The 25,618-nt window shown below is 47.2% G+C and overlaps 1 protein-coding gene across 1 annotated transcript; it reads left to right on the top strand.

Annotated features, from left to right (window-relative positions):
• Window positions 1–1,711: 1,711 nt before the first annotated feature.
• Window positions 1,712–25,083, top strand: CAPN2 (calpain 2). Its single transcript, XM_039716976.1, has 21 exons — window positions 1,712–2,013; window positions 2,730–2,799; window positions 9,476–9,594; window positions 9,980–10,113; window positions 10,994–11,162; window positions 13,083–13,166; window positions 14,435–14,520; window positions 15,146–15,220; window positions 15,417–15,577; window positions 15,886–16,055; window positions 16,626–16,637; window positions 18,111–18,322; window positions 19,094–19,130; window positions 19,802–19,867; window positions 20,345–20,402; window positions 21,337–21,401; window positions 22,519–22,587; window positions 22,920–22,998; window positions 23,221–23,337; window positions 23,750–23,808; window positions 24,413–25,083. The coding sequence occupies exons 1-21, from the start codon at window positions 1,777–1,779 to the stop codon at window positions 24,434–24,436; spliced, it is 2,103 nt and encodes a 700-aa protein (XP_039572910.1). The 5' UTR covers window positions 1,712–1,776; the 3' UTR covers window positions 24,437–25,083.
• The last annotated feature ends 535 nt before the right edge of the window (window positions 25,084–25,618 follow it).

The following is a 25,618-nucleotide window of genomic DNA, read 5'->3' as shown; positions in this document are numbered from 1 at the left end:
TTCACAAAGTCAGCCCTTCTGACCTGCAGGGGACAGGAGGCATCTTCAAAGCACAGCAAAGTTGGACTGTGCCTCACCAAGTTTGGACAGCCAGGTGGTTCAGGGCTGTTTCCTTGCATGGCCATGATCTGCACAGACAGGTTCTTGCTGCTCAGACCATTCATGTCAAACTTCCAAAAGATTTTGGGAGCCTCCTCTGGTACACTGGGAACTGAATGGGCAATGCTTAGCTCTTTTTCCTGTTCAATGGCAACTGTGCAAGCAGGACCTGTGCTGAGCTTAGGAAGAGGAATAATAAATGATGAAAGTGCAAAACTAGCAAAGAAACAGACAGTGCTACACACTGGTTTGGAGCACCATGTACCAACAATGAAGGAAAACTTCCCACCACACCTCAGCAAATGGTACTGCCAGTAATTTTAGGTTCTTTAAGCATTTTTTCAAGCAATAATGTTTGCTTTAGTAGATAGGATGGCTCCAAACCACTGTTTCACGCATCCAGGACTTAGAGAACAATGTGCAAAAAGAGGTGCCTGCCCTTGCAGGGCAGCTGGGCAGGCACTGTGGGCTCACAGCCTGCGTGTGCTGCCCAGGGAGCACTGCCTGGCCCCAGCACGCCCTGAGTCAGACTTTAAATATGAAACAAATGGTTTGAATTCTCCCTCGGAGAGATGCTGTTCTACATGCCAGCAGCATTGCAGCCATTCTTGGCAGCAGCTCGCTGCCAAAACGGAGACTCTCTCTCCCCCCACACCATATGTGCGTGTGTGTTTTGGGGGAAACTCTCTGTTTGTGGTTTGGGCTGTGCTGGGAGAGCAGGTGGGTGCTGGGGTGACCACCAGCAACCCGAGCTGTGAGCGATCTCTGTCACTTGCCATGGTCAGAGTTGTGATAACAGGGTGACAACAGGGGGTGCAGACGTACCACAGTGGGATTTGAGCCATATCAGGTTTTGCCTTCCTTTGGGTTTGTTGTTGTTGTTGTTGTTGTTGTTTTTTGGGGTTTTTTTTGGTTTTTGGGGGGTTTTTTTGTTGTTTTTTGGGTTTTTGGGTGGGTTTTCTTTGTTCATTTGTTTGTTGGGGTTTGGGTTTGGGTTTTTTGGAGTTTGGTTTGGTTTTTTGGGTTTTTGTTTGTTTGTTTCGTTGGGGTTTTTTTGTTTTGTTGGAGTTTTTTTGTTCTGTTTTTGGGGTGGTTTTTTTGTGGTGTTTTTGGCGCTTTTTTGTTTGGTTTTTTTTTCGTTCTTTTTTTTTTTTTGTTGTTGTTTGATTGGTTGTTTGGGGTTTTTTGAGGGTCTTTTTGGGTTTTTGGTTTGTTTGTTTGTTTGTTTTTGGCGTTTTTTTTTTTGGTTTTTTTTTCGTTCTTTTTTTTTGTTGTTGTTTGGTTGGTTGGGGTTTTTTGAGGGTCTTTTGGGGTTTTTTTTGGTTTTTTTTGTTTGTTTTGTTTGTTTGTTTTTGGTTTTTTTTTTTTTTTTCCTTTTTTTCCCCAAACTCAGAATTTATATGGATACTTCTGTTTTTCACACGGCGAATACCAGCCTTTTCGAACTGACCCGTACACGTGCAAAGAGGGCGGCCAGGTCTGCCGCAGGTGTGAAGCTGCGGAGGCAGCGATGCTCCCAGGGGCAGGACCTGCAGAGGCCGGCCCTGGAGCTCTCCCCACCGCCGGCACAGAGCGGCTCCAGCCGAGCCGAGCCGTGCCGGGCGGGGCTGAGGGGAGGGGTGGCAGGCGGGGCCGTGCCGTGCCGTGCCGTGCCGTGCCGTGCCGCGCCGTGCCGCGATGGCGGGGATGGCGGAGGCGCTGGCCAAGGAGCGGGCGGCGGCGGCGGGCGCGGGGCGGCACGGCCGCGCTGTGCCCTACCTGGGGCAGCGCTTCGGGGCCCTGCGCCAGGAGTGCCTGCAGCAGGGACGGCTCTTCCAGGACCCCTCCTTCCCCGCCGGCCCCAGCGCCCTCGGCTACCGGGAGCTGGGGCCCCGCTCGCACAAGACGCAGGGCGTCGTGTGGCGCAGACCCACGGTAGGGCGGATCCCCGGCAGCATCACTGCGCGGTGTCACCCGGCTCCCTCCTTCCCCCGCTCCCTGAATTTGGGTGGATTGAATTGCCGGGGTGCCGGGGATCCCCGGCAGCATCATTGAACAGCATCACCGCGGCTTCCTCCTTCCCCCACCCCCTAAATTTGGGGGGAATTTGGGTGGATTTGAAGCGTGCGGGGGCGCGGTGCGAGCGCGTTTTGTGCGGATGCTCCGGGCACTCTTCGCTCCGGGACAGGCTGGCAGCGTGGCTTGCTCTGCCTGGAAAAAACAAACGAGTCCCAAAAGTCGTTTTGCTCTCTGTGCAGAACTCTCCGTGCGGACAGATCGCTTTTGGGTAGCGCTTGGGGCTGTCCCTCTCCGTAACTCTTTCCTCCAGCAGAGCCGTGAGTTTATTCCCGGAGCAGCCATGGGGTCGGGTGGATTCCGGGGTGTCTCCAGGCACTTGTGAAAGACCTCGGTGTAGTCGGTGGCGGGGAGGTAATGGCCGAGCAGTGTGTGCACGGGTGTGAAAATGCAGCTCACGTCCTGTGCAGTGAGCCCTGGTCACCAGCTCCCGCCTCGCTGTGCCCGCATCCCCCGCATCCCTCCCTGCCCTGCTCCGTCTCTGTGGCCGATGGTTTGGTTAATTTGCTGTGAGTGTGGCCTCGTTCCCTGCCTCACCTGCTGCTAGGTGTAATTCGAGGCTGGTTTTGTTGCAGGAGCTGTGTTCCAGCCCCCGGTTCATCGCGGGAGGAGCCACCCGCACGGACATCTGCCAGGGGGCCTTGGGTGAGTGAGGTGGGGCACAGAGCTGAGTTTTCTGTGCAGGTGATGCCCCAGGGCACCACGGTTTGCACACGCTGTAAATACCGCCTTTTGCATCCTCCATTTATTTCAAACCAGCCCTTTCTCACCTTTCCTTGGCATTTGCAGCTGGGGACTCTGTGTGTGTGTGGTCACTGAGCACAACCTTTCTGTATGCACCAAGCAGGGGGGGCACATTGGTTTCCTGATGGCTTTTCTGCTCATGGCCAGTTTCTTTCATGTTCTCATCCACATCCATGTGCCTGAGAGCAGCCTGACTCATTTCTGCCTTTAACAGTCTGCTTGGAAGGGCAGCTGTGTGCATAGCAGGACTTCCCTTTCCCCTGTGGGAGAGAGTTCTGCTGGGCAGGAGGAATCTCCTGGAACCTGGGGAGATGCTGTAGGGAGAAAAAAGGTGGGGCACAGAGCTGAGTTTTCTGTGCAGGTGATGCCCCAGGGCACCACGGTTTGCACACGCTGTAAATACCTCCTTTTGCATCCTCCATTTATTTCAAACCAGCCCTTTCTCACCTTTCCTTGGCATTTGCAGCTGGGGACTCTGTGTGTGTGTGGTCACTGAGCACAACCTTTCTGTATGCACCAAGCAGGGGGGGCACATTGGTTTCCTGATGGCTTTTCTGCTCATGGCCAGTTTCTTTCATGTTCTCATCCACATCCATGTGCCTGAGAGCAGCCTGACTCATTTCTGCCTTTAACAGTCTGCTTGGAAGGGCAGCTGTGTGCATAGCAGGACTTCCCTTTCCCCTGTGGGAGAGAGTTCTGCTGGGCAGGAGGAATCTCCTGGAACCCGGGGAGATGCTGTAGGGAGAAAAGAAGTTGTGTGGGGGATTCCCTGCTGGTGGCCAGCTCTTGAGGAGGACAAAACTGGGGTGTTTCAGGAGGGAAGGGCCAGCCTGTGAGCCCTCTGCTTTTGCCAAGGCTTCTGCTCAGTTTGTGCAGTGGCAGCTCCTTGGTGGGGCTCTCCAGGGAAGCTCTGGGAGCTGCGGGGAAGTGCCAGGGGACAGTCAGGAGCAAAAGGCTTAGCCTGGCTGTGAGTGTCCCACTCTGGAAGCCTCTCTCCTGCCTTGCCTGACAGAAGGGGTTTTAGGTGGAGGATGTCTGCAGAGATATGAGCAGAAGAAATAAAGTGAAGTGAAAGCAGTAGTAAGTTCCTGCTCCATGGCTGTAGTGAGAGGGGTTTGGCTTAGTCAGATAGACAGGGAAAGCTCTCCTGTAGGAAACATGACTAATATGAGCTGAGCTGTGCTGCTGCACTTGGCAAAGGAACCAAATTCTCTTTGTTTGCTTTCAAATATTCACCACGTAGCGACTTCTTAGTTTCTAGTCCCACTGCTGCTATTTGTGGGTTCATGTCCAAAAATGTAACAGGCAGAGAAGCTTTTGTGCTCATGTCTTCATTCAGAAAAATACGGTTTTTAGGTTAGTGCTTTGACAACCAGATGCAATTTGTATAAAAAGATCCAAGACAGTAAAAATCCTTAGATTATGACCTTGTTTCTGCTCATGCCCCAATATCATGGGTGCTGTGGGTCAGGCTCTGTTGTGCCTTGGGGTGTTGCCATGTCACCAGCTTCCTTCCTGTGCTCTCTCCACCCATTACCATGTCTCCCACCATGACTGTTTTGGCATGAAGCATGTCCCAGCACTTAAACACATGTGCCAGACATCTGTTATCTCTTTTTATTTTGTGAAACTTTCTGGGAAGAAGTTCTTAAAATTGAAGCTAAAGTTTACTATAATGCCATTTCAACATCTGGCATTTCTGTAGAGATGCTGATTTCTGGAATCACTTAGTTGCTTTCTGCTTTTCCAGCTTTTCTCTGCAGATGCTGTGGCAGCAGGGGCATGGGAATGAAAGATTTGAAGCTTCACTTTCAAGTTGTGAAATTGCTGTTTTTAAGTTGATGGAAGCATTTGCTGCCCTAGTGGTCTTTGGACCAGTCAGATGTTCTCATGGGGCTGTGTGGTATCACCAGAGGATGTGAAGTGACTCACAGCTGGTATTTTTGTACTCCTGACTGTATCTGAATCAGAGGTTGTCAGTGCTCTTGTTTGTATCTCCTCTGTCACTGTCACTAAGTACTGCAATGACTCTCCTGGCTGTCTTCTCATTAATCTGAGATGTTGGTCTTGTGTGACAATTGTTGATTAAAAGTTAGATGCTTTTGATCTTATCTCTGTATAGCCACTGAGTTCCTAAAAGCCTGGATGGAATCTCTGCTCTTTTACACAATGGGGCTGGCAGATGCACAGCACAAATACTTTTTTTTTTCTTTTTTCCACTGCCTTATCTGGCACCAGCATTTGTATTTAAGCTTACATTTACTTGAACTTTGTATTTACTTCGTGGCCCATCACATTTTAAGATGTTATAGAGAAGATTGCACTGGAAGACATCAGGTGCTTTTGGAAACCTATATTTTTATTATGCTGCTTCTTTTCTATAGGAAGCTTTTGTAGTCTTATTTATCCCCCAAAAGACTTGCTCAAAAAGCAGCAGACCTGTGTCTATGGGGAGTTTCACTGGTGTTGCTGAGCCCTTCAGAACATCTGGGACAGATGGGGCATCCAGAGCACACGGACCCAGCACATCTGCACAGCAGCTCCTTGGCAGGGAATGTGTAACAAAGCAGCTTAGCTAATGAGCAGGGTTTCTTTCAGCTCAGGAGTCTTTAGCCAGGTGCATTAATTTTGTTTAATTGCTTTTGACCTGGACTATAAGCAACTGTGATCCATGTAAGGCATAGCTGATCACCAGTGCAGAAAAAGTTCTCCAGACACCAAAGTTCTGTCCCTTGAGATTTGGATTATCCTTTATTCTGGTCTTGTGAGTTTTGTTTTTTTTTGTTGTTTTGGTGTGTTGTTGTTGGGTTTTGTTGTTGTTTTGGGGTTTTTTCCTTAGGAAAAACTTTTGAGGGAGAGTATTTGGAGTTGGTTTTGCAGTATCAGATCTGCAAAGTCAGTGATGGTATTTGGCTTCAATTGGCAGCACATGGGATGTGGTGACTCATTACAGCTGAGGGGAGGTTCCAAAGCCAGAGGAGCCTGGTTCACCCTTAGCCACCTTTTTTTGGAGTGGGTGTCACCATGGTATCACAACACTGGGGTGTAAACAGCACAGGATCTCCCAGCTGCTGTTTGCATGCAGGTGTCTCCTCCTCATGTAACAAAGGTGTGAAAAAATAGCAAATTGAATAGGTTGAATTTGGAAAATCAGGCCTTTGGTTTCCTCATGCTGACAGCCACTCCACTGCCAGGGGGCTGCCACAGCCTCCTGTTTGTACCCAGAAAACATTCTGGAGTGCTGTGGTGTTGATATAAATGCATTCAGTAGCTGCTCATCTAAGATTGCTTTAAAATAATGATGAGTCTGTGATTGGCAGAATGTACATTTTTTCCTTTACCCTGTACTCTTACATGAGCTGTGCACTGACCAGAGGAGCTGCCTTTTGCTTACAGCCCTTCAGGCATTTGATGGGTGTGTTTTGTTTGCCTTTTTTTTCCCAGAACAGCTAATTTTAAGCCCTTAGGGGTATTTATGCTTGCCTTGCAATTACTTTTTTTTTTCCCCTAACATTCTTCTTAGAGCTGGGGATTAGGTAAATGCAGAGATGGGTATATGGAAATTACAAGTAAAACACTGAAAGCAGGAAAAAGTAAGCATGACAGGACAAAAATGAGCACTTCTTGTTAATATGTGTTATAGATAAACTCACAGCCTGACAATATTCCCTTTTCTGATAACCTTGTCCTGCCTAGTGTTCATTTACAAAAATTATTTATGATGAATGTAACCTTGCTAACACACTCCTTTCAGGCTCTCAGCAACCTGTCAGCCTCTCCTTGGACTTTCCTTCCCTATCAAAGGAAAATCACTGTCAAGAACCTTGCAGAAGCACCAGTTCTGGAAGTTCAGACTATTTGGTAAAGACCCTGCTCAAGCTTGCTTAGTGCTAAAACTGCAGGTATAATCACAAGATCTCTTCTCATCCAGAGCCTGAATTATCAGGTGTGCTTTTAGTGATGGCTGCTCACAAAGGTGGAGATGATATCTTGGCTGTTGGGCACTTCTAGGTATGCAAACCAAAGGATGCCTTCCACACATGCTGCAGCTGCCTTTAAACCTCAAGACCTTGCCCAGAGTTGTCAGAGTTAAGATTTGTGTTTGACTCCAAATTCTTGTTAGAAACCAGTATAAAGTTCAACAGAGATTTTTACAACAGGCTGTAATTTCAGTCTGCCTTGATGAGACAGCTAGAAAGTCAAGGAAATTCTTTATAAATTCTGCTTGTGGGTGTGGAGGTCCTCTGGAGGGTGTTTCCCCTTGAATTTCCTTGCTTCTTACCTCCAGGGGAAGCATGACTCAAAGATGTGTTACAGCACTGAAGTGTATGTTCATCATTTGAAGGTCAAGCTGATCAGCTTCTTGAGCAAGCCCTCCTGAGCTGCTGTGGCCATTTGAGTTGTTCATTTGCTCTTCCTGTGCTGCTCCCTGCCTGCCCAGCCCCTGCCCTGGCTGTGGAATAGAAATACCAATGTTTCTTGGGAAGAATGGTGTGACAGCTGCCCTCTGAGCCAGACTCTTTCCTCCTGGCCCTGTCTTTCCCAGCAAACACCTTTGCAGTGGGTGGTGCTGCCTCTGGATGCAGCTCCCAGGGAGGAGGCTCCAGCTCCTTGAAGGAGGCTGTGAGAGGAGCCCCCCCTGTGCAGGGCCAGGTGGATGTGCTGTGACGGAGTAGGGAGGGGAATTTCATCACTGCTTCATACTCTGTCACAGGAGAACAGCAAGGTGACTTTCCTGTTTGAAAACTTCTCTGACAAGCTGATTTTTCCTTTGCAGTACAAGCAGCCAGAGGCAGGGCTGAAGGGGAGGTTTTATGTTCGCTTCTTCCCCTCCAGGTTGTGAAGCAGTATAAGCACCTTAGGTTTTGAAATTATTCTGCAATTTCACCTCTTCCACCTCTCCTGAGATGTGAAAAGATGTGTGGGACAGATGTATTTCTCAGAGCTGCTGCTTTGCTGGGGGTCAGCTGTGCCAAGCCAGGGCAGCCTGGAGGGAGCTGCAGGTTGTCTGTGCTCCTGCTGGTGTTGCCTGAGCAGTGATGGATTTGGGCCTGAGGGTGGACCTCCAGGGCAGATTTAGAGCTCATTCACCCTGAGGCTTTGTCCCATTTGGATCCCAGATTCTCACCCTTAAGCTTTTGAGCCTTTTCCCATGGGACAGAGGTGGCTGTGGCAGGTTCACACAGGGAAGATGAAATCCTGCAGGACTCTCCTGTGGGATCTCATCTGCAATACTGACTGCTCTCTGTTCACAGAGCAAGGGAACAGCAGATCTGGGGATGGTAACAGGGAGTTTTGTGTCAGGCTGTGGCAGTCAGGGCATCATCTTGTGGCATTCACATTCTCTGAACAGAGAGAGACATAATTCTCTCTCCCAGGATTTTTCCTGGGGAAGGCAGCACAGAGGGAGAAGAGAAAACAATTCCTATCTCTATTCACTGTTCCTGTTGTTTGGCACATGTGGAATGTGTTATGGAGATTGTTTACCCAAAGTGATTTGTTAATTGGACTCCAGTGATGATGTTTTGATTGATTGACCAACTGGGTCAAAGCTGTGTCATGACTGTCTGAAAGGTTCATGGGTTTCTCTGTAGTATGTCTTTAAGGTAGCATAGTATTAGTGTAATATAACATAGCTTAATGAAGCATTTGTTCAGCCTTGTGAAATCATGGAGTTAGAGCACATTATTCACAGCGTTGGGGGCTCTGTAAATATCTGACACCTCTCTGCAGGAGGCCCATGGCTGAGCAGAAAGGTGACTGCTCTGGTAAAGTAAAACTGGGCTCTGAACAGAATTCCAGAAAGTAGAGGTGTAATGTTTATAGAGCTGAGGTCTCTTCCTCGCTCTGCCTGGCAGGAGATGTTGTGGAAAAACACTGTCCAGGCAGGCTGTGGTGTGCAGGGCTGGTGGGTGTTGGCTCCATCCTAGGCAGGATGAGGAGGTGTGTGGGGCTGGGAAACAGAGCCTCCCTTCAGGCCTTTCCTGGCTCTCCAGTGACTGTGCTGCAGACCAGACATGGGAATAAACAGAGAGGCCTGGAGCAAGAGCTTCCAGAGATGTGGAAGGTGAAAGGAGCTCCTGTTTGCAGGGAGGCTGGCAAGAGACCTTAAAGGGATCTTGCCTGCAGGACAAGTCTCTGGATAGCAAGGAACATGTTTATTAAACATGGAGAACGGAAAAGAATGTAGCCTATGCCTGAGAAAACACCTTTGAGGAGAAATTGCACCCCTATGTACCTGTGTGTGCCCAGAGGCTCTTTGCCTTTTCTCTGTGCTGCTTCCTATCATACAGGCACTCCATTGAATATTAAGTTTTCTTTCAAACAGTGCTAGAATGGGTGTGGTGGTAGGTCAGAAAAAGCCTGCTTTGACTTTTTTTTATGACTTTGGTCTTGAGGGAACACTTGCTTGGATCTGGAGGGTATTTGATCTGTCTCAGAGATAAAGTGATGGGAGGGATCATCCTATCCCAGCTGAGGGAATTATTGGTTATAATGCACAATCCTGATGCAGTGCAAAAATTAAAGTTTGAATAATGAATGCTGTCTCATTTTTATTTTCCTTTTCTTTTTACAGGAGACTGTTGGCTCTTGGCAGCCATTGCTTCTCTCACCCTGAATGAAGAAATTCTGGCCCGTGTTGTTCCCAAAGACCAGAGCTTCCAGGATCAATATGCAGGAATTTTCCACTTCCAGGTATGTGGAAAACAGCCTTTTCCTCTTAATGCTATTGGGCAGGAGCCAATGTGGCTGGCTATGTATCCATGTGTGATGTTTCCTGGCATGGCTTTGTGGGATGTCAAAGAGCCAGACAGAAAAAAGGAGACATCTAAAAAGGGTGGTGGAAGGAACAAGGCCATTAATCAAAGATCTGGGAGCAGGGGCTGCCTTTGTGGTCCTTCCACAAAGCAGAGCCAGCTGAGTATGTGCACCCCTGAACAGGGTGGGTGAAGCTGGCTGGGACACGGGGATTGCTTTTCCGCAGGGAAATCGACGTTCAAAGACAGATATGCTGCTGATGGGATGGTGATCGTCCACCAGCATGGGGTGGTGATGGATGTTTGTGCTCTCTTTCCCTCAGTTCTGGCAGTATGGGGAGTGGGTGGACGTGGTGGTGGACGACAGGCTGCCCACCAAGAACGGGGAGCTGCTCTTCGTGCACTCGGCGGAGGGCAGCGAGTTCTGGAGCGCGCTGCTGGAGAAGGCCTATGCCAAGTGAGTCAGGCCAGGCTTCCCCCCTCACATCCCCCACAGCTGCCCCAGCTGCAGGGTGACTGTGCATTCAGTGTCAGGCTGCTCTTCAGCCTTTGCAGCCTCTGGGGTATCCCACAAAACGGCTCTCTCTCTTCTGGGGCATCCCACAATGGCTCCTTTGGCACGGCTTTGTTGAACAGATGCCTAAGACAAGGAGCCAAAAGCATTGGGTTTGTTGCTAGCTAAGAAAAGCAGCTCCTGCATCTCGTGGCGAGGCTGTTCCTGGAGCAGCCTTCTGTCACCAGGGCCTGGGAAGCTCCATTTGCTGTGCTCTATGCACCTCTGAGGGCCTGGCAGCTGCCAGTGCTTCAGTGTGCAAAGCACATCAGTCCATGTGCCCAGGTCTGTGTTCAGTGCTCATATCTGAATCTCCATTTTTGGGTTGGCCAGAGAGGAATTCTATCCTCTAAATCTACTACTTTGAATTGATTTAAGAAATTTAGATCCACTGAAGTTCAGACCCATAACTATTAAAGGGATTTAAAGACTGCGGAACTAAAGAGGCAAATTGTTTGGTCTAAATTTTTTTTTATATATTCCTTTTTCTTCAGATAGTGTTAATGATTCTTGTCATTCATATGACTGAACCTGCAAGGTGTATGCATGATTGTATGATATTTTATGCTGGGCTTTCCAAGTACAGAGGTCTGGGAAGCAAAGCAGAATGGAGGGGCACGTTTGTAGCTGCTGTAATGCTGCTGAAGGCAGAAATGCTGTGACAGCTGGCACATTGGGTGCCTCTCCTGAAGAAAGGGGAGAACAGGGAGCCTGATAGTTGTGTGTGTGTGAGAAGAAGAGAGCAGGGAGCCTGATGGTGGTGGCTGTCCCCTGTTTTGTGCAGGCTGAATGGCTCGTATGAGTCCCTCTCTGGTGGCACCACCACCGAAGGCTTCGAGGACTTCACCGGCGGCATTGCAGAATGGTATGAGCTGCAGAAGCCACCCCCCAACCTCTTCAAGATCATTCAGAAGGCACTCCAGAAAGGCTCTCTCCTTGGCTGCTCCATCGACGTGAGTTAGCAGGTTTATCTCTGGGTTCTTGCTGTGCACACAGGCTGGGGGTGGATCTGTGCTGCACCTCCAGGAGCTGCACACAGCGTGCCAGTGCCCTCTGCCTGGGGTTCCTTGCTCTGCCTTGTGCCTCAAGAATTTGACCCACAGATGTGACTCAGGCATGTGGTCTCCATGGGGGTTAGGCTGAAACTAAACTTCATTAGTGCATGTAAAAAGTTCATTCCCTCCCTTGTGCTTCTTCTGTGAGACCTGCTGCTGTGTAGAAGGTAGAGGGTAATGAATCACACAGGGAACTTGTCAGGGGTGCTGATGGACATCTCTGTTCCTGAGAAAACCCGGCAGCAGGATGGCACAGGCTGAGAGAGCTGCTGCTAAAGGCTTCTGCAGTCAGGTGCTCAGAGGTGACAATGTCCATCCTTGCTGCAGCCCTTTTGTTGCACAAGTTGTACTGAAAATGTTCCCAAAAAATCTGGGCTCTGTTCTTGAAGCAGAGAGGCTCGGACTGTTGCCAGACCTTTAAAAGGTTTTATGGGAAGACATGTTGTCAGAAGCTGGACCCACATGGGAAAGAAAAGAGGAGTTTTGGCCCTGCCTTCAAGGATTCAGTGTTGCTTTTAGCCTTACTGAAATGAGTCTAAGTATTGTTATTGTGGTAATCACCCTCCTGCCAAATGAGATTGCATCTCAGTTATGTCTAAAGGGAAGGTATATTGTTTACAAAAACTCCATTCATAATATAAATGTAAATGTTTCCTCCCATTTTTCAAGTTAAATCAGAGTCCTGGGAGAGGGAAGCTTCACAGCAGGAAAAGTTGCTTGGTTGATGTCAATTTGACTTCATGGTATTTTCAAGGCCTGTTTTACTCGTTTGCATTTAGATAAGAATCTGACATCTGGATTTTTGCCCCAGACTTACACAAATCCCTTGGGTGACTGGGGGGGAGAGTAAATATGTTGTTGATAAGTGCTGCCACTTTCTGTAGTGTAAACTAACTGTTGCTGAGTTTACCCATTGAAAAAAATAAAAAGCTCGTAAAATCTTTCCTTCTCTTCTGTAAGAGAAATAGGGGCACAGAGATTAAGCATTAAATGGAGAGTGTGCTGTTGGGCAGTAATAGGCCATAAATTGACAGCAGGAATCCTGCTTGCTCCATCCAATCCTCTCTGTTTAAGCTTCAAATATGCTTGTTAGGATGTCACACACTTCTGAAAAGGTGGAAAGACAGTGACAGCCACATGTTTCATATGTGCTTAAACATCCACTGTCTGGCAAGAAGTGACTTTTCTCTGCAGTGTTTAAAGGCCAGACTGCCCAAGCAGTGGCTCTGAAGAACTGAGAGGGATCTGCCCTCAGGTACAAATGGCATCCCAAGTTCAGCCTCTTCCCTCACTGCCTTTCAGGGCAGATCCCGGGGTAACAGGGCTGGGGAAAGGGAGGGGAACCTCCCACCCTGCTGTGGTTTCAGTTTTGACACTGAAACTGAGCTGGTTTCAGTTTTGACCCTGAAATTTGCTGGAGCTGGGTGTGATCCCTGGGGAGCTTCAGGCCAGTCACTCCCTGTTTTTCTCCTAGTGCCTTGAGAATATGGAGTTTATGGTGTGCATCCCCTTTGGAGATGCACAAGAGTGGCTGCACCACACCAGGTATTTTGGAGCTAGCAGGGAACTGTGCTGCAATGCCAGGCTTCTGCTGTGCATCCCATGCCACAAACATGGCAAATTCCCTGGGGTCCCAGCCCCACCACACGTGCTGCTGTCCCCTCTCCCTGCTCTGTCACACTTGGTGCTTTTGTGCAGCGGCTAAACCACTCCTGCAGCCTCCCGGCGAGGTGAAAGCTCTGTTGGAGGGTGAAGGTTTGTTCTGCTGGATCCCCTGCCCATGGGAAGCTGCAATCACTGATGTCCTTTGCCCTGCAGATCACCAGTGCTGCAGAAACAGAAGCAGTCACTTCCCAGAAGCTGGTGAAGGGACACGCGTACTCGGTCACCGGGGCACAGGAGGTAGGTGTGCCACCCCAGGGTGCAGCAGGTTCTGTGTGGGACAGCCACAAACCCACCTTCAACACTGCAAATTCCTGCCAGGTGCATTGCTGAATTGGGTTTTGAGTCTCTTCTTTCTGAAGGAATGCCTGATTAGTTGGTATGTTTTGGATAAACACAGATTTGCCTTCTTGGGTGTTTGACCAAAAAACCCCCCTCTTATTCCATGAGTGTGGCTATTTCCCACTGAGCAGGGTGGTGGGCAGCTCTGTGCAGAAGGCATGCTGTCCTCTGCTGGTGACCAGACCCTTCAGTGCACTTCTTACAGCAGGCCACACATTTTTTACCTTAGAAGTAGAGCAAGAAGTGTCCTGAAGGGGAAAAAAAAAAACAAAAAAAAACCCCCATGAATTATTGTCCCCCAAAGTGGCTGCTGAACAGCACTTTTCAGCTGGGCTTGTGTCCAAGCACAAGGGGCCTGCCCAAGAGTGGGTGTCTGGTGAAGGCAAGACAAAACAAAGGAAGCAGATCATGGCATCTGATGCAGTGGATTTTTGGTTAGTCCACTGGCAATTGTTTCTGAAATACTTTTTGAAAGCTCAGGGTGAGGTGTAGAGAGCTGCTGACATGCCATGCTGGTTTGTGGGTGTGCATTTGGTCTTCATCTCACAGCAAAAGCAGAGGAGAAGGAGTTTGTTCACCTTAGCTCACAAGTGGGCATGATGTAGCCTTTGAAAATCTGTGCAGACTCTGTAAGGACAGTTCAGCTGGGGTGTCATCTCTGGACTGCAGAGACCTGAGGATGACAAGAGGAGGGGCTGAGGCTGTGGGGCATTGGTGTGGTCAGAGGCGTTGTGGCCAGTCTCAGTGTCCTGGCTGTTGTAACAGGCATTTCAATGTGTAAAAAGGCATTTGAATGTGAGGAGACAATTTATACCTAAGTGATGTCTTTGAGAAATATCCCTACCTGCTTTTTGGCTTTTGTATGGCACTTTCACATTCCCTTTGCTTGTAAGCCTTTCAAAGGTGATTTTTTTAGCAGCACAAATCAGACATTTTGGTTTCCATGGGCCTTGGTTTGTGCATGCTGTAAAACTTCTCTGGACAAGCCAGGCTGTGTGAAGCTCACTCAGAATCAGTTGGACTTTTGGACTAAATGTGTGCATGTTGTCATGCCCACCACCAAGATACTTGCTCTGTCATGTTTTTAATTACTGTAGAGGATGAGGGAAGGAGGGAGTGTGGTGCTGAGTCCCTGGTGACTCTCCATCCACTTCTGATCCCACCAGGTGAACTTCCGAGGGACAGTGCAGAAGCTGATCAGAATCCGAAATCCCTGGGGAGAAGTGGAGTGGACTGGGAAATGGAATGACAAGTGAGTCAATGGCTTCCTTGTTTCCAGCAGCCCTTTACTGCAGGGGTGCAGTCGTGATTCTGTGCTTTTCTGTCTGTTCCTCCTCTTGTCTGGATGTGGTGTTCACGTGGAACTGTTTCAGAGAGAAGCATCCCCTCGCTGTCATCTCCCTGGTAGCCATCACAGGATGTGGTGCCTTTCATGCCAATTCCAGCCTTTGTGTAAGATGCAGGGATTTGGTTGGTGAATCCTAGAAAGCTCCCTGTAGTTTCTGCTTATTTAACAGCCTGAATTCAGTGGTGAGCTTCTGAAAACTCACTTTCTAAAAGGGCTTTAAAAATCCATTTCTGCTGTTAGCCATGAAAGCTGGAGTTAACTCACTTCTGTGGCTGGGCAGTTTTTATTCTGATTCTTCCATTTTCTGTCTCAGTCCAGACATTGCACTTTCTGAAAATAACACTCTGTTTCTCATCCTTACCTTGGGTATTTGAGAAGTGAGGTGTTTTATGTGCCAGGTGCATCTATTTTTAATTCTGCGGTGGTTTGACAATTCTGGAACTGCTAAAAATTAGATCTTGTGCCAGAACAGCCACATTAGTGCTTCACCTTTCCCAGGGGCTGTAGTTGATGTGGGGTTCTCTTCCAGCTGCCCAAACTGGAGTGGTGTTGACCCTGAGGTGCGGGAGCGACTGACCAGAAGACATGAGGATGGGGAATTCTGGTGAGTGTCACATTCCAGCAGAAGGGAATGTCAGCTGCTCTGCTTTTATTCATGCAAAGCAACCTCTCCAGGATGAGTGTGCAAAGTCACCCCAAACCCTAGTGCTGAACCACAGTGACAGGGAGGGAAGATGGACAGGGTGGTGGGATGGAAAACCCTCCTGAGGAGAGGTTGCCAATGGCGTTGCCTCCCACAGGATGGCGTTCCAGGACTTCCTGAGGCATTACTCCCGCCTGGAGATCTGCAACCTGACTCCAGACACCCTGGCAAGTGACAGGTACAAAAAGTGGAGCCTGCAGAAGCTGGATGGCAACTGGAGGCGAGGAGCCACCGCAGGGGGCTGCAGGAACTACCCAAGTAAGAAAAACTGGAAACCTTTGACTTGTCCACTTGTGCTTTCTCTGGGACCTTCTGGGAGATGGTTTGGGATGGCTTATGGGATATCCAGGATTAACCTCCAAAAAGTGTGGGAAATGTGGCTCCCTGATGAGGGTCTGTTGTGGTTATAAAGGTGGGGTGGGGATGGGTAGGGCAGTGCATTGGTTTTCTCTTCTAACGCTGATTTTGGCAATCAGAGCCACATCTGTCACATCTGGCACGTTTAAATCTCATCACGGTTGTTATCAAAGAAGCCTCTGAGTAGTTTGCTTAAATCCACTTCCCAGACACATTCTGGACGAATCCTCAGTATTTAATCAAGCTGGAGGAAGAAGATGAGGACCCTGATGACCCTGAGGGGGGCTGCACTTTCCTCATTGGGCTGATCCAGAAGCACCGTCGGAGGCAGAGGAAGATGGGGGAGGACATGCACACCATCGGCTTTGCCATTTATGAGGCAAGGAAGGCTGACAGGACCTGGGAGAAAGAAGAGGGAAAATCATTCCCCCCATAAGTGGGATGGTGCAGTTCCCAGGCTGGGCTTTCCATCAGAACTCAGATGGGTTGAGTTGGACTCTTGAGCAGATGCAGCAAGGAGGCTGTAAAGAAATAAAAAGCTGCATCATGCTTGCTTAGCCCATCTCCTCTCCTATTGATGGAAAGTCAGAGAGCCAGGAGTGAGAAAGAGGAGATGGGGAGGAATAGTAGAGAAATTGAGCCTACAATGAAAATCATGGTGGGCTGCAGGGAGGAGATTCAGCAGGAAGCCACAACCAGCCTGGCTGTGGCTCTGGCTGCCCCCTGCCTCAGGGATGGAGCTGGGAGCTGAGCCAGCACTTGGTCTTGGGTGATGTGGGCTCAACACCTACCTTCCTCTCAAGCCAAGTCTTTTTTTCTTTTGTTTTGTTTTGCTTTTTGTTTTTCCCTCTGAAGAATGTGGATGTCCTTGCTAAGTGATGGTGAAAAGAAGATGGAGATGCCATTCACCATTCAACAAGCAAGTAACTCTCTCCTTTTCTCCCTGCAGGTGCCCCCAGAGGTATGTGCCATGGGTTGGTGGTCGAGGTGCAGAGCTGGGGCTCAGTGGCTGGTGGGAAGAAGAGGTTCAGAGGATCCTACTTCACTGCAGGACAACATGACTGCAGAGAGCCTACAGCTGGAGGCCATTGATTCTGGAAGGGGCCTTGAGCCCACGTTGCATTTTTAGAGTGTCCTGTATTGGGATAAGAGTGTTCAGTGCTGCAAAAACTCCCCAAAGCAACCCTTCTGTGGCTCTCCTCTCAGCCCAGCCCCACACTTGCTCCCCCAGAGCACAGCAGCTTTTCCCAGGTTTGCACAGAGTTCATGTTTGGCTCATGAATAATATTCCAAGGAGGTGTTCATATTCATTTCCCTAAGCACCACCTCTTTTGGTTTCTCTCTATTTCTACCTGCAGGCAGCTAATGGTACACCCTGGGGGTCACAGAGGGGTGGCAATGCAACAAATGCCTCTGAGCTGCTGCTCCTCAGAGGAAGGACTGAAGCTCAGAAAAACCCCTGGGTACCCCATGACTGGGTTTGCTGTCCCTGTTAGGGTCTGTGTGAAGCAGCCAGGGCATCCTGTAGCTCCTGAGGCTGTGCCCAACCAGTGGCTTTCATGTAAAGTATGGTTTCATCAGGAAAAGAAATGGTGCTGCTGATTAATTAAATTTCTTAGGTACTTTTTTAATGCCTTAGCAGTACTCTGTCACTCACCCTAGTGGTCCAAGTATTTAATTTCCATAAGAAAACTGATTCTGACTCTTCTTTCCCCCAGAAGGTGGAATTTTAATCTCCCACTATGCAGCAGGTCTGACAGGTTTTTAAAATTCTTTCTTCATTCTTAAAAATCTGGGAGGACAGGAAGGAGGAGGTTTCTGAAAGATGCACATTCCTGAAGCTGGTTTCTAGAGCTGAAGCAGCCCACCTGTGAGACTCTGCAAAAATAGTTAATTCTGGAAGATCACAGAATCACAGAATGGTTTGGGTTGGAAGGGATCTTAAAGATCACTCAGTTCCAACCCCCTGCTACGGGCAGGGACACCTTTCACTAGATGTTTCACTCCAAATATGATTTTGTTTATTCTTGGAGCCCTCCATGAGTGGGCTCTGCTGTGACCTGGGAGGCAGAGCTGAGCTGCAGGTGGCACCAGCTCTGGGGACCAGAAGGACATGGCTCATATGCCATCTCAATTTAAAGAAAAATGATTGGTGGAAGAATGAGCCCAATGTCTTCAGCCCCCCATCATCATCTGCAAAACAAAAGCATGACCTGAATGATCTATTGCAATGATCTGGAAAATACATTTGCAGCCACATCCCAGGAGTCCCACTCCCTTTCCCTTCTTTTTCAATTCTGTCAAAATGACATATTTTTAATTTTCTTTTCCCCGTACATAGCTGACAGACATATCTATGATATTTTAAATTTGTACATGTGAACACATTCAGACTGCAGTGGGTTTTTTTTCCCCTTTCTCTGCTTTCCCTAAGTTTTCTGGGCAGACAAATATTCATCTGAGCAAAAACTTCTTCCTGACCAACAAAGCCCGGGAAAAATCCAATACCTTCATCAACCTCCGGGAGGTGCTGAACCGCTTCAAGCTCCCTGCAGGAGAATACATCATCGTGCCCTCCACCTTCGAACCCGACAAGAACGGGGACTTCTGCCTCAGAGTCTTCTCTGAAAAAAATGCAAACTCCACGTAGGTGGCTTTTGGTGACCGTATTACAGCAGTGGGCACATGAGGAATAATAATTATAATTATAATAATTATTATTATACTAATAACTATTATTATTGTTATTGTTATTATTGCTTTTGTTATCACAATTACTGTTTAATTAAAATTAAAAGGCTCAGGCGTGTCACATCTTGAAGAGCAGCTGGGCTAAAGCCTGAGGAAGGGCTGTGGGGTCTTTTGGATTGAGTTGCCCCGATCCAAAGCAAGCAGAAACCTTCCTCTGTCCTGTAATATTTTGCTGCACATTCCTGCAGCAGTGAGAAACCCGGGGTGTTTGTGGTGCGGGGACACAGTCATCTTTTGATGGGAGTTCTTGGGTACCATCTGTAGGTCTGGTGCTCCCTCAGCATAAGACACACCAGAATTACTTTAGGGCTCTCACTTTTTTGCTGTTTTAAAGAAGAAATTACTAGACTAAAGTTCGATTTGTACCCAAGAACCTGGTCCTGTGCTAAGTAGGCAAAAAAAAGACCCAAAGAGTTATGTGAGCCCCAAAATCCTGTCTGTGGCACTACAACTGGGAGTGTCTTTTCAAACTCTTGCTGCCATAGCTGGCAAAATACAGCTTTCTCTGTGCTGTGCTGTGTCCACAGTTGATTAATCCAGTCATTTTTTTGAATGCTCATTGTTATTTCCATATTTTAAAGAACCTCTCTTTAACTGAAGCTTGAAGGAAAAGTACCATAAATATGACTTGTTTTGATTTTAATATTGATTTCTTTCTCTTTCTAGGGTGATAGATGATGAAATTGAAGGCAATTTTGATGAGGTACACCAAGTGAAATGTTTTCAATTGAGACAATTTTGTTGTAAGGGGGGTTTGGAGTGCCTGTTCCCTGTGCAGGGTGATGTTTCCATAGGCATTATCAACAAATGTTGTCCCACTATGGGAAAATGGGAAAAGATATTTCAATATCCATATCTGGGTGTCAAGCAAATGGAAATATCATCAGGAATGTAATGAAAACAAGAGCTGTCCCTTATCTAGAACTTGGACTTCCCAGGCAGAGGTACACTCTCAAGAGTTAACTGGAGGCACAGGAAATTCCCTTTGTTCTCCAGGACTCCAGGAGTGCAGCTTTGAGCATCGGGGCTCTTTCTGCATGTAATGCTGTTTCCAGGAGTAATTAGTGGCTCACCATATGTTTAGTCTTACTGGAGCTCGGGATGCTTTGCCTACTAATGCAGCTACCCCATGTGTAGTGGGTGTTTTTTCCAGCATTTACAATGCCAGTATTTTGAGGTACCCCTGAAAATAAAACCGAATAAAATCATAGTAAAAACTACTTTGAACCTTCAACCTTGCCAGTTGAATTTTTTACTAAGGGCAAGGAAATGCATTAAGTCTTTCTCAGGCAGAAACTTTCCCATTTCCCATTCATTCCCAAACTTTCCAAAACATTTCCCATAACCCTGACATTCTCTGTTTCTGTCTTTTAGACTGAGATCAGTGAAGATGACATCGAACCCAGCTTTAAAAAGCTTTTTGGGCAGCTAGCAGGAAATGTGAGTGTTTTTCTTACTGGTAATATCTTACTGGCATCCTGGGTAAGAGATGCCTCCCCCAGGACAGAGTTTAGGTCTTGTGCAGAGTCAGCTCTCAAGTGTGAGCACAATTGTGCATCCCAGAACCTGTGCAGTCACCCACCTGCTCCCACAGAGGATTTCTGAGCGTTCCTGGTGAACAATCTCTGCTCCTTTTGAACTCTGGGCACGACTTTTTCCTCTGCAGGGCCCGAATTCTGTCTTTGGGCAGAGCATATGGCTGGGCTGGGCTTCTCCCCAGGCTGCTCTTGCCTCGGGCACACCTTGCTGCTGCTCATCTCTGGGAGCAGGAGGTGGGGAGAGCTTCCCACTTGCTTCCATTCAAGACAGCTGAACTAGAAGGGGTGTTACAAGTTGGCCAGCTTGCCCAAATTAATCAGAGGCTGCAGATGGTGTCTGCAGCTCAGGGTGGGAAATTTGTTTTCCTCTTTTCCACAGGATGCAGAGATCTCTGCCTTCGAACTGCGCAGCATCCTGAATAAAATCCTGGCTAAACGTGAGTGCCTTCCTCCACCAGCAGCCTCAGATGCCACCAGCAGGTTTGCACCGTGGCCAAGGAGGCACAGAGGGCACTGCTGACCTGGGCTCTGCCCCAGACCTGCTGCTTGGCTCTCCGTATGGCCACGACCACGTGCTCTCTGCTGCTCCAGGGGGCTGCAGGAATGCTGGGGCTGTGCCAGCCCAGAGGGGGTTTCACAAGATGTGTGCTTTGGCAGGGTGCAGATGGGTGTCTTCTATCCCAGCATCTGCCACTGGGAATTGGCTGCCAGGAAGATGGATGGATTTGAATAATCCATGATAATAATCAAGAGAGATATTGCTGCTGTTTTAGTACTGAAGCACTCAGGAGTGATTCAAGCAGTATTCCAGCCAATGGTCTGGAGTGTCCCTAAGGAGGAGGAGAAACTTTGAAACTCTGGGTTTCTGTTTCTGTGAAGAGATTCCTAGCTTGGCGCTGCATTATTTTCCTTGCCACTAAACAGTGCTCAAGAACAAGTGCTTGGAGAAATAAGTGTCTCTTTAATTTCCAAGGTGAAATCTTATCAGCTGGTCAGGGCTGTGGTGTATGTCTGTGTGCAGCAGCCAGTAATCAGCAGTGGGCTCTTGCTGGCTACCAAGCTTGGCTTCATGTTCAGCCTTTCATGAAGCCACCTCCTGCTGACCTTCATAAGCTGGAAGTGCACATTGCCCACAGAAGTCCACTCTGCAGGCACACAGTAAGAGCAGGAAAGCTTTTGTCTCTGTCTCTTGCTCCTGCAGCACACCTACAAACCAGGCTACTCAGGCTGTTTGCTTGGGGACACATCCCAGCTCAAAGGATGACACCATTGGAAGCAAACAAAAGCTGGTTGGAGAGCTCATGAGCTGTTCAGGAAGGTGCTGTGGTACAGCATGCAGTGACAATCCTGTCTTTTGCTCTTTCTTTACAGGCCAAGATATTAAATCTGATGGCTTTAGTATTGAGACATGCAAAATCATGGTTGACCTGTTAGATGTATCCTTTCAAGCTCTTCCTAGATGACATTCCCCTTCCTGGGCTGAAGCAGGCCAGCTGCCTCTGCTCCCTGCTGGGTCCATTCTGGTGTACTTATGGCTCCTGAGGTGGAGAAGATGGCTTTACCCTGATTCCCCTGGGAAAGCCACTCCCTTGTTATTGTGGTTCACACGTGTGTTATCCCAGGCAATGGGAAAATCCATTATCAAGCAAAGTCTGCTTGGAAGCCTTCCCAGTTGTTGGGTGTTCTGGTTTAGCTGGGGACAAAGTGATGTTTGTGCTGGGAAAGGGCTCTCAGCATGGTGAGGATGGCCTTGGCTGCAGGGTTGTTTCACCTCTCTCTTGTCTGGCTGGAGTTGGTAAGAGCATCACAAAGCCACAGGAACTTAGCAAATGGAAAAAGAGGGACACAAATACAGTGTTTTGTTTTGACATGCCATACAGGAAGCAGAGAGTATGCAGGATTTTAGGACTTTTACTCCCAAGATACAGGCAGAAGTGTAGGATGAAGGATCAGGTCTAAGAATAGCTGTGTTCAGCTTCTCTGTGCAGTGGGAGTTGAATTGCAGGGTTGGAAAAAGGGAAAATGACCAACACAAGGTGATACTTTTCTATAATTTGGTGTAAAATACAGCAGTCCACAGGCACTCCATGGCAGGTTTTGGGAGCAGTGCCACGAGCAGGTTCTTTTGTTAGCTGTTTGCTCAAGAGCTGAAGGTCTCCAAATAGCATTTGTGGCTTTTCCTGTTTGTAATCCAGACCCAGGACTTGTGCTCCAGTAGCTGCAGGTGTTGAAGCCACTGTGCAGAACAAAATGGAATCATCCTGGCTCGTTTATACTTGTGGAAAGACAGAGACCTGCAGCAGGGGTGCAGAAAGAGCTTGTGAGCTGGGCATTATTTAAATTAATGATCTTAATGATTCAGAAAGATAGCTTGGACAATAATTGTGTATTCAACAGGATGAGTCCTGGAGACAGGATGAGTCCTTCAGAGAGGACTTGAATCCTTCTGTTCGCAATTTTTTTAAGTCATAACTGCCCATGCAAGTAAACCCAGCAGAGGGAGAGGAAACCCCTTTTTCTTCCCTCTGAAGAAACTTCCTTAACTCTGAGAAGAATGATGGGAGTGGCAAACTGGGACTGAAGGAGTTCCACACCCTCTGGACAAAGATTCAGAAATACCAGGTAAGGCACAATCCCTCTGGGAGAACAATCACACCTAGAAGTGCTGTGGACTGATTTGTGCCATACAATGTGCACAGTCACCTTTCCCAGAGCAGGGACTGGGTGTCTGCAGTCCCCCAGTAGCTCTTCATTACTACTTCAAGGCTACTTCATTAAAAAAACTTACTTTTTAAAGCCTTACTTTTAGAAGAAGTGGATTTAAGTACCAAGTCCTTCAGATCAATGTTGCAAAGTGCTTTAAGGCTGCATTTCAAAATGTTTCACTTCTGCCAGAAGCCAAACCACGCTCTGCATTATTGTCAAGGTTTCCCTTTGGGTTTTGTGTTTTGCAGAAAATTTACAGAGAAATCGATGTGGATCGATCGGGTACCATGAACTCGTATGAGATGAGGAGGGCACTGGAAACAGCAGGTATTTATATTGATCTGTCTCTTCATAGGATTCCATCAGTTTCAAGCAGGGTTGAGAAATGCTCAGAGCCATACAGTCCCATCTTAACTTACTGAATTTTGGGCACTCTGGAGCCTTCCCCTCCTGCCACCACGCAGGATCAGGGATTCAATTTTGTACTTGCGTTTACTCTTTGGAAATAGTCTTTAATAGTCTTTTAAGTCCTTGGCATTGTATTTCCAGGGTTCAAACTGAACTGCCAGTTACATCAGGTCATCGTGGCTCGCTTTGCTGATGAGGATCTCGTCATTGACTTCGACAACTTCGTGCGCTGTTTGATTCGGCTCGAAACCTTGTTCAGTGAGTGCACCCTCAGTAACCAGACATCTCTGCTGCCTTGTGATTCCAGCAGGAAAACTGTCCAGGCACAACTGTCCAGAGGCCCAGGATAAGATGCTCAAACCTGAGACTTTAATCTGGCTTCAACTAGATCCAGGAATCAGTCTTTTAGGCCAGGCTCCTGAACCGCAGCCAGTCTTCCCTGCAAACAACTCTTATGTTGATTAAAAAATATTAGACAGCAATTAAAGATGTTCAGTCTTGCTCCTGCACAATGACTTTGGAGTGGCCCTTTCTGATTTGGAGTGTAGGCCATTGTCAAGTTTTAGATTCTGGGATTAAATTCCTTATTGATCCTGAAGCCCAAGGAAAGGGAAGACTTTCAGATTAGTTCCTGTATTTACCCTTGTCTGTCATCTCTCTCCAACCACAGAAATGTTTAGAAAACTGGATACTGAGAAAAGTGGGACAATAGAATTGAACCTTGTTAACGTAAGTTCATTTAGCTCTAAAACATTTGTTTTCATTTTTGGGGAAAAATGGGGGGGTGGGTAGAATTCTGCCTGAGGATGGCTGGTTATAAGTACTCACATCTGTGCTGGATTTATCTACCCTGTGGATTCATAAACAGCCTTAGAGAGGTTACCTTTTAAAAATATATCAATATCACAACATATTCTCTAACAGACACAGTTACTTGTATCAGAAGCCCTTTATCCCTTTAGTTTTGGCTTCTTCCCTGCTTTTTGTGTCAACAGACCGAAATGTAGGTGCAGTTGTGTAGGCAAGACTGATGGTCTTGCTCACATCTGCTTCTTTCTGCCTTTCATGTGTGCCCTGTAGAAAGGACTAAGTTTGGAGAAAAGTACCCTCCTACGTATCTCTGACTTGCTTATTACCTGAACATAACTTATTTCTGAACCTAAGAATCCCAAAACTCTGATTTAAGTGAAATATAAATTTAAATCACTCAGGAAAGATCCTAAAATTACTTCTGTAACTACAGGCTGACTGTATGCTAGAAATGCAACTGTGCACGCTTGCTACAGGTCTTTTTACTAAATTTAACTTTGTTTTCTCCTCTCTCTTGTTACAGTGGCTGTGCTTCACTGTCATTTGAGCCACTGGCATCAGCTTGAGACCTCAACAAGAGCATGGTCAGGTGAAATATTCAAGCTACATACAAGTAATATCCAAACATGAATGTGCCTTAACTTACACAAAGCTAGCAGATTTTACATGCAATTGCAAGAAGAAAAGCATTCTACTTCCACAGAAGAACCTGCAACCTCATTTTTATGGGTCTGACAGTCTGTGCCTACTATCATACAGCCTCTGGACAAAGGCTTTAATTTAGTATCAATCCTCAGTGTAAGTTTTAAAAACACTGCTTTGCTAATATCTTTGTATTTAAGGCATTTTACAGGACTTCAGGAAGAAAAGCTCATTATAGCTTGACAATCTGGTTTTAAAAAGTGCTTTTTGAACAACATCCTGCATATCTGAAATTAGTAAAGAGATAGTAATGCATATCTAAACACTTGTACTCAGAGATAGGGGTTCCAAGCCCCAGCACTATCCTAGTTGAATATTCTTTAAAGAATTTGAGTAGTAAGTACATCTTTGACCAAAATGAGCATTGATGTGCCTGGAGCAGGAGGCTGTTGGCAACAAGATTTTTCCAAGAGAAAGCCCATGCTTTCAGGTGGAATCTTGAGCTCCTGTATCTTATTTATCTTCCTTTGCAATACAAAAACGTATTTAAATAAAAAAAATAGAAATAAAGTTTGTCAGACTGTTATTTCTGCTGAAAATAAGCACTTCTGGGGTTGTTTTTTTTCTTAGAGATAGATCATCACAGTGCACATGCAGAGCCTTTTGCTTTCAGGAACAGAAGTTGCTGCCCTTTAAAGGAGAAAACCAGCATGCTGGAGCTGACTGTGGATGTGTGGCAGTTGATGAAATGTTAGATAAGCTGATACTTTTAAAGACTAGTGCTTGAACAACCAAAGGTTTCTAAGACAGATAACTGATACAATATACCACACTCAAGACTGTTGAAAGCAAAGGCTGTGACCATGAGCCAATTGCTGCTGCCTTTAGCTTCCCCACCTGAAGAACTGTGGGGAAATTTCTTCCTTAGAAACTATTTCTTCCTTTTGGGCACCGTTTCAGAAAGCAGTAGGATTTACCTAGTAGAACAGAAGCCTGCAGGGTGAGGCACTTTCTAAATACCCTTAAGGAATTATTTGCTTCTCTGTTAAATACTGTTCAGTATCCAATTATTGCCAAATGGAGAGAT

Source organism: Passer montanus, unplaced genomic scaffold (genome assembly GCF_014805655.1).
Source record: "Passer montanus isolate IOZ18808 unplaced genomic scaffold, ASM1480565v1 scaffold37, whole genome shotgun sequence".
Lineage (NCBI taxonomy): Eukaryota > Metazoa > Chordata > Aves > Passeriformes > Passeridae > Passer > Passer montanus.
Note: the sequence above shows the minus strand (reverse complement) of the source record. Positions and strands in the feature narration are given on the sequence as shown.

Excerpts from the sequence above, each read along its gene's own strand:
- CAPN2 (XM_039716976.1), top strand. The coding sequence starts at position 1,777 with ATGGCGGGGATGGCGGAGGCGCTGGCCAAGGAGCGGGCGGCGGCGGCG. Across the intron at positions 14,521-15,145 it reads ACTGGGAAATGGAATGACAA|CTGCCCAAACTGGAGTGGTG; the intron begins GTGAGTCAATGG and ends GTTCTCTTCCAG. Across the intron at positions 21,402-22,518 it reads TCATGGTTGACCTGTTAGAT|AATGATGGGAGTGGCAAACT; the intron begins GTATCCTTTCAA and ends AACTCTGAGAAG.